The following is a 16,516-nucleotide window of genomic DNA, read 5'->3' as shown; positions in this document are numbered from 1 at the left end:
CTGTACCCATGTGGGAGACTAGAGGCTCCTGGCTTCTGGCTTCAGATGGACCCAGCTCCAGCCACTGCAGACATTTGGGTAGTGAACCTGCGAATGGAAGACCTTTCTCTCCCTCTCTGTCTATAACTCTGCCTCTTAAGTAAATAAATAAAATTTTTTTTTAAAATGAATGGTAGTAGCATATTTATCAAGCCTGAAAGGTATGAAAAATTCAGGTTCAAATTCTCTGTTGATATTTCAAGCGCCTCAGGATCTGACCCTCATCACCATTCCCCTGTTTATACCCTACCCTCCAGTACCTAGGCTTCTTTTTGAACACCTTCTGTGGTTCTATGACCCAGGGCTCTTGCACAAAATGCCCATTCCATTTGCTAGTTTAGCCTTCGAGGTACATCTGATTTTGTCTTCCTCTCAAATCCTTGTGACTCTCCTGACACTTGTTTTATGCTTCCTTTATTAGTATTTAACATAGTGCTTCTATGAGAGTTAGTTGCTCTTGGTTGAAGCTTGGTTGAAATATTTGATTCCTAAAGGGACTGTAAATTTAAACTTGAGGCCAAGGAATAGCAGAGATAAACTTTTCAGAAATCCAAGGGTATTGTCCTTAAATTTGAATATGAGATTGGGGAGTAGAGGTAACTGTTGCATGTTTGTACAAATGGTCTTTCTTCCCCTTCTTCATTCTTAGCTGGAGGTCACCAAGCCAGTTTCAAGGAGATGTTCACTGCTGATTACATTGGCCTGGAGCTAGAGGAAATGAACAAAACATAAAAATGACTTTCATTTTTAGAAGAATCTTTGCAAAAATGAAGATTTCTTATCTTGAAGATGACTGCCACTTTTGAATTTTCCTTTGTTCCTCTATAGAAACTAAAACATATTGTTGAGTAGCAAACTATTCTTTTCTAATTCTCTCTATAGCTTTTGTTCACTTCTTCATAAGTTCATTTCATTTGCTTATTTTAGTTAATAAGCTAAATTAGAAAAAAATTTGTTATTTGAAAGGGAGAGGGAGAAGGAGGGAGGTAAGGAGGGAGGGATGGAGAGAGAGAGAGAGAGAGAGAGAGAGAGAGAGAGAGATCTTTCATCTAATGGCTTACTCCCCAAATGGCCACAACAGCCATGGCTAAAGAGCCTGAAGTCAGGAACCTGGAATTCCATCTGGGTCTCCTGAGTGGGTGGCAGGGGCTCAAGTACTTGGACCATCATCTGTGGCTTTCCTAGGCACTTTAGCAAGGAGCTGGATTGGAAGCAGAGCAGCTGTGTCTCAAACCAGCACTGAGATATAAGATGCCAGCATTGCAAATGGAGGTATAACCTGCTGCCCCTTAGTTAAAATTTTTAATAAATTTTATTTGAAAGGCAGAGTGACAATGAGAAAGAGAGCGAGCAAGCAAGTGAGCTACTGATTCATTCTCAAATGCCCTCAACTGCCATACCCAAACCAGAAACTTGTAACTTCATCTGGTTCTCCCACATAGGTGTCAGGGATTCAAGTACTTGAGGTATTACTTGCTGCCTCCCAGGGTGCTCATTAGCAGGAAGCTAGATTAAAAGTGGAACTGGGACTCAAATCCTGGCAGTCTGACATGGGATATGGATGTCCCATGCAGCACCTTAATTACTGCACCAAACGTCTGCACCTCAGCTAATATTTTTGGAGGGGCTATATTGAACTTGTCACAAGAAAATTTTTATTGTCAAAAAGTCCAATTTAGGACACACACTAGTTCAAGTGTTTTTACATATTTTTTATTAACTTTAATAAATATAAATTTCCAAACTACAACTTTTGGATTATAGTGGCTTTTTCTCCACATAACCTCCCTCCCACCTGCAACCATCCCATCTTCCACTCCCTCTCCCATCCCATTCACATCAAGATTCATTTTCAATTATCTTTATATATTAAGTAAAGATTTCAACAGTTTGCACCTGCACAGAAACACAAAGTATAAAGTACTGTTTGAGTACTAATTATACCATTAATTCACATAGTACAACACATTAAGGATAGAGATCCTACATGGGGAGTAAGTGCACAGTAACTCCTCTTGTTGATTCAACAATTGACACTCTTGTTTATGGCGTCAGTAATCACCCTAGGTTCTTGTCATGAGTTGCCAAAGCTATGGAAGCCTCTTGAGTTCACAAACTCTGACCTTATTTAGACAAGGCCATAATCAAAGTGGAAGTTCTCTCCTCCCTTCAGAGAAAGGTACCTCCTTCTTTGATGGCCCGTTCTTTCCACCGAGATCTCACAGAGACCTTTCATTTAGGTTTTTTTTTTTTTTTTTTTGCCAGAATGTCTTGGCTTTCCATGCCTGAAATACCCTCATGGGCTCTTCAGCCAGATCTGAATGCCTTAAGGGCTGATTCTGAGGCCAGAGTGCTGTTTAGGACATCTGCTATTCTGTGAGTCTGCTGTGTATCCTGCTTCCCATGTTGGATCATTCTCTCCTTTTTAATTCTATCAGTTAGTATTAGCAGACACTGGTCTTGTTTATGTGATCCCTTTGACTCTTAAACCTATCATTCTGATCAATTATGAACTGAAACTGATCATTTTGACTAGTGAGATGGCATTGGTATATTGCACCTCAATGGGGTTGAATTGGAATCCCCTGGCACATTTCTAACTCTACCATTAGGGGCAAGTATGATTGAGCATGTGCCGAACTGTTTTTACATATTTTTAAATAGAGTGCTGAAAGCCCTGACTATGAAAAAATAAGAATATATTCATGACACATTGTTTTCCCACAGTGCATGGGCAAAGTTTGCTTTTCATGTAAACACATCTCTGTGTAAGTACATGCCAAATCATCCTGATTGGGTTTAAACATATAAAGTGGTTCTCTCAGTAATAATTTCTGGTCCCAGGGGTCTATACCATTCAACGAAGCAATGTTGACACAGGTGCCTTTTTGCCTTCTTTATCCCATGCTTGTTCTTTTTTCCATGTCTAGCCATAAAAGATACCAAAGGGGCCCTGTCACTTTCCTGTTCCTAATAAGTTATGCACAGAAGAGCATGCCACACTTTGAGAACCAACTCATATTGTCCATGGGAAGTGACAAAGAAGAAAGTAGACTATACAGAGGGAGGAAGAGCAGGGTAAAGAGAACTGGGCTGAAAGTGGGAACCTGGGTTCTCATCTCATCTTTGCCCTAACTGACTGTGTGTTCTCTGAGGAAAAAGGAGTGTGATGATGTAGTCAAACACTTAGAATAATAGCCTTAGAAGTTTTTTAAAAGATTTATTTATTTATTTGAAAGGCAAAGTTACAGAGAGGCAGATACAGAGAGAGAGAGGTCTTCCATCTGCTGGTTCACTCCTTAGATGGTCACAATCGCCAGAGCTGGGCCAATCCGAAGCCAGGAGCCAGGAGCTTCCTCTGGGTCTCCCACATAGGTGCAGGGGCCCAAGGACTTGGCCTTTCTTGCTTTCCTAGGCCATAACAGAGAGCTGGATCAAAAGTGGAGCAGCTGGGACTTGAACGGGCACCCAGATGGGATGCCAATACTGCAGGCAGTGGCTTTACCCACTGCACCACAGCACTGGCCCCACCTAAGAATCTTAAATCACATTCTGGTTGAGGCACCTTAGGCAGGTCATTTAATTCCTCAGCCCCAGTATTCTCATCTGTATAACATGGAGAATGCCCACCTTCTTGTGTGGTCAGGCTGATTAACTGAAATCATATGTATGGATAAAGCACTTAGCATTATCTGCTCATTTTTCAGCCCAGAGAAAAATGATCAAGATCATGACAGGCTTAGAAAACATCATGTGAGGGATAATTGAGGGAAGGTATAGGTTTATCTTCCTCTCAGCACAGAGGAGTCACAGAGAGCATAAAATTTGTTTTCCTTTGATGTTATTATATGAAAGGGAGATATTGATAGAGTGGGGGCAAAATACAGTCAGTACATGAAACTTAGGAGCACGAACAACCACAGTGCAAAGTGAGCCTGAGAAGCAGAACAGCCTAGGAAGACAATAGCAGCTTTGGGCATGGGTGTCCTGGCAGCAGGGCTTGGTGGTCCAGTGACCTCCAGTGCAGTATAATCAGGAGGAAAGAGGTAGGTGAGCAAAGATTCTCTGATTGCCACACTCAGCTTGTTCCACCCCAGCTTCTCCAGGACCATCTGTGGAGTATTCCATTCATCTTTTGATTTAGGAAGTGTACAAGGCGTGGATGAATTCTGAGTTACTGCCTTTTCACTGATCAGGGCCTCCCACCCCCAGCACCATTCTCCCCTACTTAAGTGTATTTGTTCCTGCTGTCCTGCTGCTGCCCAGATTTCTCTTTCAAGTCTTCATTCTTCATATCATGGGACTGTCAGAACAATTTGCTCCTTTTCTGAAAACCTTATCATGTGAGAGTCACTGCTTATGTAATGTTTCCTCCCCTTCCATGAGGTCTGTAGGCTTTTGGTTCAGCAGCTCTCTTTGAAAGGAGAAAATGTTATCAGGGCTCCTCCTTACAGTTGAGCCTTTTGGGAAATTTCTGTTGTCAACAGGGCGTTAAGCAGGGCTTGGTCAGGCAAGATGACTGGGATTATGGTTACATACTGCTCTTATTTTAGCTGCAATCAAAGGCAATCACCAACTGTTTGGAATCATGGTTTCTCTCTGGCTTAACTTTTGGGCAATTGACAAGAAGAGTCTTGGCTCATAGACATAACATGGCAGGGCTCACACATATAAAATATGAATTATGGACAGTCCACATCTGGAGCCCTCAAATTTTCCTTTTGCTCTGCTGTTCCTACTGCTGCTCATTATTCCATATTGTTCTCTGCAGTGTCCTGAATTGTACCAGAGCTTCACAATAACCTCTGTAAGGAAGGGAATATATTCATGCATGAAATAAGACTTAGAGAAGTCATGTCACTTATTCAAACCATACAATCATATGGAGGATGGGAAACTGGGACCCAGTACATAGCATTCTAGATTTTTCAATTATGAGCCCTAGAGTCAGGTTCATGTTAAGGTGGAAGTAGAATCTCAATCCTTTTAAATTTCATTTCTTTATCTTTTCCACAAATACTTGGATGTCTAATAGACTCAAGGTGTAGTGTGAGGTTCTGGGAACATGAAGTGTTCATAGATCCAGGCCTTGTTCATAAGCTAGTGGAGAACAAACATGAGTAGATAGGAGCTTGAGAAGGTGTGATAAACACTGTAAGCAAGGAAGCCAGTTGGTAATGGAGCACACAGAAGGGGCACCTAAGCTGCCCCTGAGTTAGGTGGATTTCTGTGCAACAAGTGTCATACAGCTTGAGACTCAAAAGGTATTAACTAGGAAAGGTTGTTTCAGCAGGAAGGAATTGCATATGCAAAAACCTGAAGGCAGAAAGAACTGGAAACATTCAGAATGGCTGGAGCCTAAGGATAAGAGCTGGGAAAAGAAAATAGGTCGTAGTTTGTGTTGAGTCTTTCAGGCAACATTAAAAATTTCAAGCTTTGTGTGGGGTGGCCATTTGATCCATCCATTAAGACACCAGTTAAGACTCCTGTGTCCCACACTGTAATATCTCAGTATGATTCCCAACTCTGCCTCCTGACCAGCTTTCTGCTAATGCAGACCCTGGGAGGCAGCATAAATGGCTCAAGTAATTGGTCCATGCCATCCACATGGGAGATGTGGGTTGAGTTCCCAGCTCTGGCCACTGTGGGTGTTTGGGAAGTGAGCTAGCAGATGGGAGCTCTCTCTCTCTAATTTTTCCAAGCTTTATCCAATGGGTAAGGGGAAGCTGCTGAAGCGTTTTAAGCCTGTAAATGTGGCTTTGTCAGATCTGAGTTTAGAAAACATATTCAGCAGCATTTAGAGACTAGATGGCAGGGCTGAACTCAAAGGGAACTTCTTGCTTGAAGCAAGAGCTATTCCTGTGTACACATCAATAGTCCTTTGAATACAGGTATATTTACTCCCACTCTCCCCTTTGTATAAAGATTATTGTGAGGCTCTCATGTGAGAATGCGAGATGCTACAGAAGACAAAATTCACCCCTCACCATTAGCACTGAAATTGCCTTCAAGCAGACTGCCAGCTGCAAGCTGATGATTCGTTTATGCTTAAGCACAGAGTGAGGGTCCACAGACAGAAGTTTTGTTCTGCCTCTGGTTGGAGGAATCTGGAGAGGAGAATTACATGAGATGTCAACTTCAGGGTAGTTTATTCTAACAAAACCATTAACAAATGCTGGTCCCACTACACAAAAGTTTGGTGGTAAGTATCTTTCTGAGCCTTACTCTCCTCATTTGAAAAACCCAGAAATAGAACCTCCCTCGTGGTGTCTTTGTGAGACTTCTGGAAGATGATGAATATAAAGTGCCAGGCATGTAGGAGGTACCCAGTAAGTGTTTATTCCCTTTTCTTTTTTCCTATGCTTCATTGATGTTCCTCCATCTTCGAGGAAAAAGCTGGAAACTTCACAGTTCTTACAAAGCCAAATACGGTCTGATTCACTTCCTTTCTGACCTTCTCTCTCCTGTTTCCCTAGTGCACGTTGCTGTTCCAGCACAGGCCTCCTTGGTGGTTCTTGAACAGTAAGAAACACTCCCACTCAGGACTATCTGATGTCTGCATGGCTGCTTTCCTTATCTCTATCAGGTTTTTGTTCAGATGTCACCTCCTCACTGAGATCTACCCTAACCACTGTCTGTAAAACCCCAACTCCCTCCATTTGCCCACATCATTTTTCTGCTTCCTCTCTGCTTCATGTTCCTCCATAGGTCTGATCTTCTTCCAACCTGTTATGTTATTTAATTAAGTTTCAATGATTTTTAAAAGACTTGTTTATTTTATTTGAAAGGCAGAGTTACAGAGAGTCAGAGACAGAGAGGGGAAAAAAAAAGAGAGAAAGAGAGAAAGGTTTTCTATCTGCTGGTTCATTCCCCAAATGGCCATAATGGCCAGAGCTGTGCCAATCCAAAGCCAGGAGTCAGGAGCTTCTAGGTCATGTGGGTGCAGATGCCTAAGGACTTGGGGCATCTTCTACTGCTTTCCCATTTTCCCATGCTTTTGATCATTTAGTTTTATCATTATCCCTGTAATATGCAAACTCTACAAAGGTATAAATGCTGGAGTGTGTGTGTGTGTGTGTGTGTGTGTGTGTGTGTGTGTGTTTTAGTGTATGTGTTTTACTCATCACTGCATTGCCAGTGCCAGGCTCTTACTAAATATTTGGTGTATGCATGAATGAACTATTCTGTTGGGTCCCATGTTAGATATGGCACAGGATATTGAGAGTTGGGTGAGCACCTGCGACTGAAGTCTTGATTGCCCCCTGAGGACTCTTGCAAAATAATGGAGTAGTGACTCTGGGTACCCAACTAGGAGGAAAAGGTTCCAGCCCTTTCCTCCTTTGTTTAGAAAATAAGAACACTGCTCTTTGTCAATAATAACCTACTTTAAGAGAGAATTTTTAACCCTTGGAAACTTACACATAAGCACTGGTAGCTTGTACTTCTTAAAGGTGTGGAAACCAACATTTCCCCTTCAGCAACTCTGCCAGTTACTAATACTGGCCATGTAAGGTTTTTTGTTTGTTTTGTTTTGTCTTTATACCTTTCCAGTCCTATCTTGAATTTAAGTACAATCTCCTGGGCTGGTGCTGTGGCATAGTAGGTAAAGCAGCTTGAGCTGGGCACCAGTTCAAGTCCTGGTAACTCCACTTCCAATCTAGCTCCCTGATGGCCCAAGTGCTTGGACCTCTGTCACTCATGTGGGAGACCCCAATGAAGCTCCTGGCTCCTGGCTTTGCCTGGCCCAGCCTCAGCTATTGAGGCCATTTGGGGAGTGAACCAGTGGATAGAAGATCTCTTTCTCTCTCTCTAAGAGACTTTCAAAGAAATAAATAAGGGGCTAGCATTGTGGTTAAACCTCCACCCACAGAACTGTCATCTCTTCTGGTTGCTGGTTCGAGTCCCAGCTGCTTCACTTTCAATCCAGCTCCCTGCTAATAAGTCTAGGAAAGCAATGGAAGGTGGCCAGGTGCTTGGGCCCCTGTACCCACATGGGAGACCTGAAAGAAGCTCCTGGCTCCTGGCTTTGGCCTGGCCCAGCCCTGGTCACTAAGGCCATTTGGGGAGTGAACCAGCTGATGGACGAACTTTCTGTCTCTGTCTCTCCTCTCTCCTCTCTCTCTCTCTCTCTCTCTCTCTCTCTCTCTCTGTAACTCTACCTTTCAAGTAAATTAAGTAAATCTTAAATAGGGGCAACACTGTGGTGCAGTGGGTTAAAGCTCTGGCCTGCGGCACTGGTATCCCATATAGGTGCCCGTTTGAGTATGGGCTGCACCACTTCTGATCCAGCTCCTTGCTGGTGCACCTGGGAAGGCAGCAGAGGATCGCCCAAGTCCATGGGCCCCTGCACCCATGTAAGAGACCCAGAAGAGGCTTCTGGCTCCTGGCTTCTGATTGGCTCAGCTCTGGCATTTCTGGCCATTTGGGGAGTGAACCAGCAGATGGAAGACCTCTCTCTCTCTGTCTCTACCTCTCTCTGTAACTCTTTCAAATAAATAAAAGAAAATTTTTAAATAAATAAATCTTAAAAAATAAAAAAACAGTCTCCCATTGAACCTCATTGGAAATACAGTTCCCAGAATATGGCCCAAATCCATTTCTTTGCCAGCCTTTGAGGTCTTAGGAAGTTACCATGCAAGAAACAAAGGGAAGAATTGAGATAACCATCTCCTGATGATGGTGTGTATTTTGACTAGGTTCTTCACTCATTTACTCATTCACTTATTTCTTCATATTCAGAAACTTGCAGTCAAGTAAAGAGATGAAGAGAAGACAATTAGAACAGTAGACTTGTGTATGGAAGAGAAAGCTTTTACATTGGTCAAGTTCCTATTATGAAAGTGTTGTATAACAACCTTTAAACCTCAATGACTTCCAATGATAAATGTTTATTTCTTGTTTTCTTTTTTTTTAAGATTTATTTACTTATTTGAATGGTAGGTTTACAGACAGAGGGAGAGACAGAGAGAAAGGTCTTCCATCTGCTAGTTCACTCCCCAAATGGCTGCAATGACCAGAGCTGAGCTGATCTGAAGCCAGGAGCCAGAAGCCTCTTCTGGGTCTCCCACATGGGTGCAGGGGCCCAAGAAGTTGGGCCATTTTCCACTGCTTTACCAGGCCTTCAGCAGAGAGCTGGATTGGAAGAAGAGCAGCTGGAACATGAACCAGTGCACCAGGGATGCTGGTGCTGCAGGCAGAGGCTTACCTTGCTACACGCAGTGCTGGCCCTTATTTCTTGCTTTCTATAAGCCAGCTGGGGTGGCCTTGTTTCCAAAGGTCTGATTCAGGTATGTTCTTGTATCTCTCTTTCTGGAATCCAGAATGGAGAGGCAGTGGATACCCAGGGCAAGTCATTCTCATGGCACATGTCAGGAGTACAGTCATATCAAACCACACAAGCACATGGATAGCCTGTGCATACATTACATTTGCTCTCATTTCATTGGCCAAGACAGGTCACAGGCCACGGTCAACATCAGAAGGGTAGGGATGAATGCCCTGCTTACTCTGGAGGGAACATGGTTCTATATAGTTCTGATATAGGGAGGGCGTGGGGACTTAGAAACAATGATTGAATATACCACAGCATTTCATTCTGGGTGTGGCAGTAAGGAAATGGATCCAGGAGGTGATAACTTTGTCTTGAAGAATGATTAGTTTTCTTTTTTATTTATTTGACAGATAGAGTTAGACAGTGAGAGAGAGAGAGACAGAGAGAGAAAGGTCTTCCTTCCATTGGTCACCTGCCAAATGGCCGCTACAGCGGGACCTTCGCCGATCCAAAGCCAGGAGCCAGGTGCTTCCTCTTGGTCTCCCATGTGGGTGCAGGAGCCCAAGCACTTGAGTCGCTCTCCACTGCCTTCCCGGGCCACAACAGAGAGCTGGACTGGAAGAGGAGCAACCGGGACTAGAACCTGGCGCCCATATGGGATGCCAGCGCCACAGGTGGAGGATTAACCAAGTGAGCCACAGCGCTAGCCGAATGATTAGTTTTCAAGCTTGTTTACAGCCCTTGTCTTTTCCCTTGAGGAACAGTTTTTTTTTTTTTTTTTTTTTTTTGGTCTTCATACTATTTGTTGAACTCTTTTACTATATGATCATTAAGTATATTGAAAATAGATCTTTGTAAAAATTAAGAGTGAGAATCTGAGAGGGAGGAGAAAGAAGTATTGGAGCATGGGCAGGAAGGGGGGATAGTATCATTATGTTCCTAAATCTGTATATATGAAATACATGAAATTTGAATAACTTAAATTAAATTTTTAAAAAAATTTTTAAGAATGAACATGTAGACAATAGCATACATAAGTATATGCAAATATTATAAAGATAATGGAGTACTGTCTTAATATTTATTTGAATAGTCACAATATACAAAGAATTACAAGAAGATAAAGGTCATTAGAATACCAGTCTATGAAGTCTAAACTTAATGGGAATATCAGAAAGAGATATAATACAAAAGAGAAAAAATATATAACCAACTCCAGTCTTATTCAGCTGGACAGACCAAAAGTGTGAACTCAAAAAGGAAGCTAGAAGATATTTTTAGTAGCTAAGTTTGGTACAGGATGCAACATATATGTTATAATAATTATTAGTTTCATAACACATCTAACATAATTAATACATTTTACATTCATCATTCAATTGAATCCTTACAGTCCATGAGGAAATTCATAATGTGAAGCAGTACAAATGAGAAAACTGAATCTTGGATTTGCAATGACTTGCCTTATGGCTTATAGCTAGCAAGTAGTAGAGGGAGTACTTCCAAGTAGTTCTGTTTTGTAAGGGATTTATCCATATAAATCATTCACTTACTAGTATACACATTCTATTGTATTCTTTGGTAGGGTTGCTTTAAAAATTTACTAAATAGATGGCTTTTTTTTTATGAAGAAAAGCATTTTTTCTCCTTTGTGAAAAGCAGAGACAGAGACAGAAAGAACTCTCCCATCTACTGGTTCACTCTCTCAAATAGCCACAACAGCCAGGCCAAAGACAGGGGCCAGGGAACTCAATCTGAGTCTCCCACATGGATGGCAGGGACCCTGCTCCTTGAGCTCTCACCTGCTGTCTCCCAGAGTGTGCATTAGCAGGAAGCTGGAATGGAGACAGCAGAGCAGGGACTCAAACCCAGACACTCTGCTATGGGCTGCAGGCATCCCAAGTGGTGGCTTAACCGCTGTATCAAATGCCCACCTGATGTGTGAATTTTAATATCCACTCTATACGCAGCACTGCACTTGTTAAAAAGGTTCCAACTTCTGAAGTCCTGTCTGGCCGTGGCATTCTTTAGGGCTCACCTTCTCATTACATGTGTGTTTAAAATATCTCAAAAAAAAGATCAGGATTCTGACACATGTTTCTATTCAAACGTGCTCCCTTTGGATGGTGGTATATTCTGAAATTCTCTCCCTTTCTTTCCTCTGGTTTATATATACACACTAGTAAATGCTCTTTCCCCTCAGAAATGGAGACAAACTTGGTAGGTTCTCCAACCCCAAGAAAGGTTGGAGGTGTGACTGTGTAAATAATAACAGCTGCCGTTGTTCTGTAAACTGTCTCTACCTAATACAGTCATTAAGGAGCCGGATACTCCAGTGGAATGTTCCTACTTGTGAAGAGATGAGCATTTACAATTTTTCTTATCTACAATATTTTGATAACTGGAATCACATGACTTTTTAGTGTCCTAGGAGTTTGCGGAGAGAAAGAACCAGTCATTTTTACAGTCATCTTTCTTTCAGGTGGATTGTTAAACATTGACAGGCATTTTTGTGTGCTCTCCATCTTGGCAGTCTGGAATGGGGTAGAAGCATGTTTCATGACCATTTGCTTAGGAAGCCAGCAGAACAGGTTTCTCTGATCTCAGAGACTAACATGGTCATTTAGAAACCTTATCATAATGGCAATGCTTACAGGAACTACCCCTCACTGTCTGGTGTTTACTGTCTTTTGATTCTCCAGGTAGGTGGTACTCCAGTGCTGCTGCCTCTCATCAAGTTGACATCGAAGGTAGAGAGAGAGTAAACAGAGCCTTAAGACTGGTTCAGGGAGGAAGTGTGCTAAGAATGCTGCTGTAGGAACAAGCGACCAGTCTGGCAAGGAATGTGGCATCGGCATCCTTCTGGGAGCCTGTTCTCCGCATCGTCCCATGAACTACTACTTCCTCGTGGGAAAGGGCACTTTGGATTTTACTATCAGCTGCCCAGAACTTTTGCTGAGGCAAAACAAGACTTCTTGCAGAACGGAACAAGACATTTTTGCATCTTCTAATCTTCTTGGTTGCAGTCTACTGATTTAGCCCTGAGAATTTGACTCGTTACTATTATTTTTTGTGTACACTTTTCAAAATGATTGACTTAAGCTTCCTGACCGAGGAGGAACAAGAGGCTATCATGAAGGTTCTGCAGCGGGATGCTGCTCTCAAGAAGACGGAAGAGGAGAGAGTAAGGTAAGGGGCCAGAGAAGTCAGGGATCTGAGGGAAGGAAGAGGCACTCAACCCTAAGTGGTAGTTCTGACTTGGAACCTAAACTTACGGGATCTAATTTTAGATACACTTCCTGGACAGAACTTTTCTCTGCTTGCTGTCTCAAAATTTATCCCATTGGACTCCTGGAAGAAATAGGATCTTGATTAAAAAACTAAACTGCTTTAACATATGAAACTTCGAGTTTAAAATATATTCAACCATATACATACATCTACATTTACATATATGTGTATATTTATAAGCACTTAAAAAAATTGAATCCATATTTTACTAAATTGTGAACCAAATTAGAATTTATTTTAATTTCTAAATCTTTTTAAAATGAAGAATTAGCTCACTTTTTTTTTTTGCATACCTTCAAAAATGTTGGAATTCATTTTAACAGCAAAATTAAAAGTACTTGATGACAGAGGCAATCCTTCATTTGGCTTGAGTGCCATAAACAGAAGTGGTAACTTTGACACATGATCCTTGTTGGGTGGAACCCAAATGTTACATGTCAACATTCCTACTACTTTCACTTACCTTTGTGTTAGAAAGAGCACTAAACCAGACTGCTGAAGAATTGGGCTTAGTCCAGGTCCTGCCTTTTACTGCCTACATAATCTCAGACTTTGAAAGGCTTTCAAAGTGTGAGGTAGTAATAGTAATTTTTATTTTTTTCCCCAGGAGTTATCCAAAAGGACTATAAGCCATGTTCTTACTCCCTGGCACACAAAGACCATGAACAATGGATTTATCTATACCATTTTCCTTATTTGGACCCTAGCTTAACATGGATACTTTATGAAAGAATATGTTGAAATTCATGTCAAACCCTACCAAATGTCCAGTTGTGGTTACTAATAGTATGTTGTATATAGATGGTGCTCAACATGCCCATTATTTCTTGTGAGCTCACACACTCTTGTGTAGTTCGAGGGCATAGTGGTATATAATTACCCCATTTGATGTGTGAGGAAATTTGCTTTAAGGCAAGTCAGGTGACTTGATCAAGATCATACAACTGGTAGGTGTCTGAAGTAAGAACCAAATCCTGATCTTCAGGTACTCATTCACTAACTCCACCTCCTCTCCCTGAGACATCCATCCTGGACTGTGGCAACAGGGATGGAGTTGATTGCCATGGTGTGAGGGGGGAACGTGTTGTGACAGGTGTTAGCAGTAGGTGGTGGGTATCATGCTATCACCCCAAGTCACTTGCAGTGCTCTGTGTATCTGCAAGTGGTGGGCCCAGGGGTTGGGCAGGAGGTTGACACCAATCCAGCCATTGTGGCCCTTTGCTAGCATTAATCCTTTTACCCATTCAGAGTTTATAAATTCTTTTTATGGATGTTATCCTTTTGTGTTCTTCACAGCAATCCTGAGATTTGACAAAGCCAGACAGTTATACTCATTTGGGAATAGGGGAAGAGAGCAGAATGGAGAAAATATAGAATTAATTGACTCTTGCAGCATAATACAAAGTGGAAATGCCTTTATCTTCTTGGTAGACAAGCTGGGAAGACCTGTAAAGAAAGCAGTAGAGATGACACTGTGTTGCCTCTCCCTTCCTGTCTCTGGATATGGGACTGTAAATATTGGGGAGATGCAAGTGCCTTTGAGTCCTTCCACCTACAAGTTGATGTTTATGGTCTGTGATTATATTCTCTAGCTAAATTATAATAATATTCACCATCCATCCATTCCCCCCGTGTTTGTGTTTTTTTTTTGTTGTTGTTGTTGTTTTTTTTTTTTGCCCCTGGAATTCCAGGCTGGTACATCTTCTCTGTATTTCTATGATTCTGTCTGAGTAGAAACACTTTTTTGGGCACTTTATAAAAAGGCCCCCCCACCCACCCCAAATGCAGTTCTATCTGGTGCTAAGCCTTGCAAGGGCTGTGAGTGTGTATGCTCTGGCACCAGCCAGTCTACAGTCAGGACAAAACTGCTGAGTCCCCTCCTGTCTGTTGCTTCTGAGGGTGCCCTAGCGGTTCAGATGGTGCTGCCCTTGTTTTTCATTTTTGTGCATAAATGATAAGAAGGTGGCTTGGGTGGTGAAAATTCTGGTGTGACTTAAACCCTGCCTTTCATCATTTCTCTGGGGAATTTTCTAATAAGGTACCTAGCACCTCATGTGGACTTGGTCATGGGCAGACGCAGGACCCTGGGGCTGTGAAGGAGTGACAGGGTTCCCTGAGGGTAAGCAGGCCTGTGGACACTGGAAGAGGCCCAGCCTGTGACCTCCTCCACACTAGAAAAGTCTGGCTCTGACTCCCTATTTGCTTCAGGGCAGAAGGCACTTGAGATGAGGCTGTTCCACTCCTGGGCTGGTGGAATAAGAAATCAGTCCCCGCCCTCTGAGAAGGCTGCTCCATGGGTTTTTGTTTACTGGCCCCTTTGCCATCCCTCAGCTGTTTGTCTTTGCCTGTTCCATCAGAGTGTTAGCCTGATAGCTCTGGAAAGGTGTTGTTTTGGTCCATTTACAGATCGAGAAGGTAAAGCCCCCAAAAAGGAAATGACCTGCCTGGGGCCACACAGGTTTGTGGCAAAGCCGTGATAGAAAACCTCTTGGTCCAGTGCTTTCCCTCTGGCCCATGCTGTTCATTGTTGTTCTTTCAAAAGGGAATGGTGAGTGTTTGATCCTGCACTCACCTGCATGGATCTTAGTTAAAACTGACATGAGCTTGAATCTCATCTCCACCGGTAATCAGCTTTGCTTAATTGGCAAATTACTTCTCTGAGCTTCAACCTAGAGACTGGGAATGACCATAACAAACTTAGTCACAGAATTTTTGGTTTTCCTGGCACATAATAGGTAATGGGTATATTTTAATTCAGAAAAGTTTCATATTTCTTACTGATACATAAGAATTGTACATACTTATGAGATACCATGTTTCAAAGCATGTATATTTTTTATTTCACTATTTTGTATGCTCTCTCTTTCTATAAACTTCCACATATGAGAGAAAACATGATATTTGTCTTTCTGTGTTGGGCTTGTTTCACTTAGCATAATGATCTCCAGTTTCAGGAGATGGCTAATTTTAATTCCTTCATTACCATTCCACCTAAAACCCAAAGACTATGATTAGTAATCTGATTCTTTAGAAGGAAATTGTTTCTAAAACTCAGTTATTTAATGCACTGAAATTTAACTGACCACCTGTAAGAACAAGGAACTGCTCTGGACAGTGTGGAAGGGGTTCCAGGATGATTGAATATAGGATCCTAGCCCTGAAGAAATTTACCATCCAATGGCCTCAGTCCATTTAATGGATTATCTGTTGCAAATTTTAAAAAAAGTCTACTTTATTTCCTTAATGTAATTTTTCAGTGGTCTAGTTCTGCTAGTTTGCATGTGGCTTACAAACACAAATTATGTGATTGTAGTATTAGCCTAAGCAAAGCATCATTAGAAAGGCAAAACTCGCCACTAAAATTTAGGCTATTCTTGCAAATGCTAGTTTTTTATGAACTTTGGAGTGTGACCCTCCTAGAGCCACCAGGACATCACTAATGAGTATAGCACTGTTGCCCACAGGATCTCACACTTCTTTGGGATCCTTTACAGGATGGCCGTCAGCGAGATTTGACCTTCAAGTTAAAATCCATTTGCTTTGCCTAACATAAACAGTGCTTTGAATTGTTCACATCCAAGCTTCTTCAAGACACTTTGAAGGTGATTTAGTTTATATGTTAACCCCTATCCTGACTTCATGGAAAACCAGTGCTATACAGGGCAGGTGTCCAGTCCCTAAGGCGCTCAACCATTTACAAATGGTAAAACATGGGCTTGAACCCAAAGGAATATCCACTCTGGTGTCTCTGGTGTCACAGTAGAGAATATAACAGTTCCGGGACACTGTTGCCACCACAAGTGTCCTTCATGCTGCCCCTCTGCCTGTAACCACAAGTGCTGGGCCTACTTACTACCGCAGAGCATGGTTCAGCTTCCTCAACTCCCAGGTGGAGATGTTTCACAGAACAGCAGT

The 16,516-nt window shown here is 42.1% G+C and overlaps 1 protein-coding gene across 25 annotated transcripts in view; it reads left to right on the top strand.

Annotated features, from left to right (window-relative positions):
* SYTL2 (synaptotagmin like 2) overlaps positions 1-16,516 on the top strand; it is a 131,613-nt gene that overhangs the window by 40,349 nt on the left and 74,748 nt on the right. For 24 of the 25 annotated variants that reach the window (XM_051821084.2, XM_070076382.1, XM_051821075.2 and 21 more), the window contains one exon: positions 12,013-12,499. The exons of the other annotated variant lie outside the window; for it this stretch is intronic. In XM_051821084.2, the coding sequence (XP_051677044.1) occupies positions 12,399-12,499 (101 nt within the window). In that variant the 5' untranslated portion in view covers positions 12,013-12,398. The remainder of the gene's footprint in view (positions 1-12,012; positions 12,500-16,516) is intronic. 25 annotated transcript variants of the gene reach the window in all.

Source organism: Oryctolagus cuniculus, chromosome 1 (assembly GCF_964237555.1).
Source record: "Oryctolagus cuniculus chromosome 1, mOryCun1.1, whole genome shotgun sequence".
In the NCBI taxonomy this organism is placed as follows: Eukaryota; Metazoa; Chordata; class Mammalia; order Lagomorpha; family Leporidae; genus Oryctolagus; species Oryctolagus cuniculus.
The sequence above is the reverse complement of the archived record's forward strand: the minus strand, read 5'-3'. Positions and strand labels throughout refer to the sequence as shown.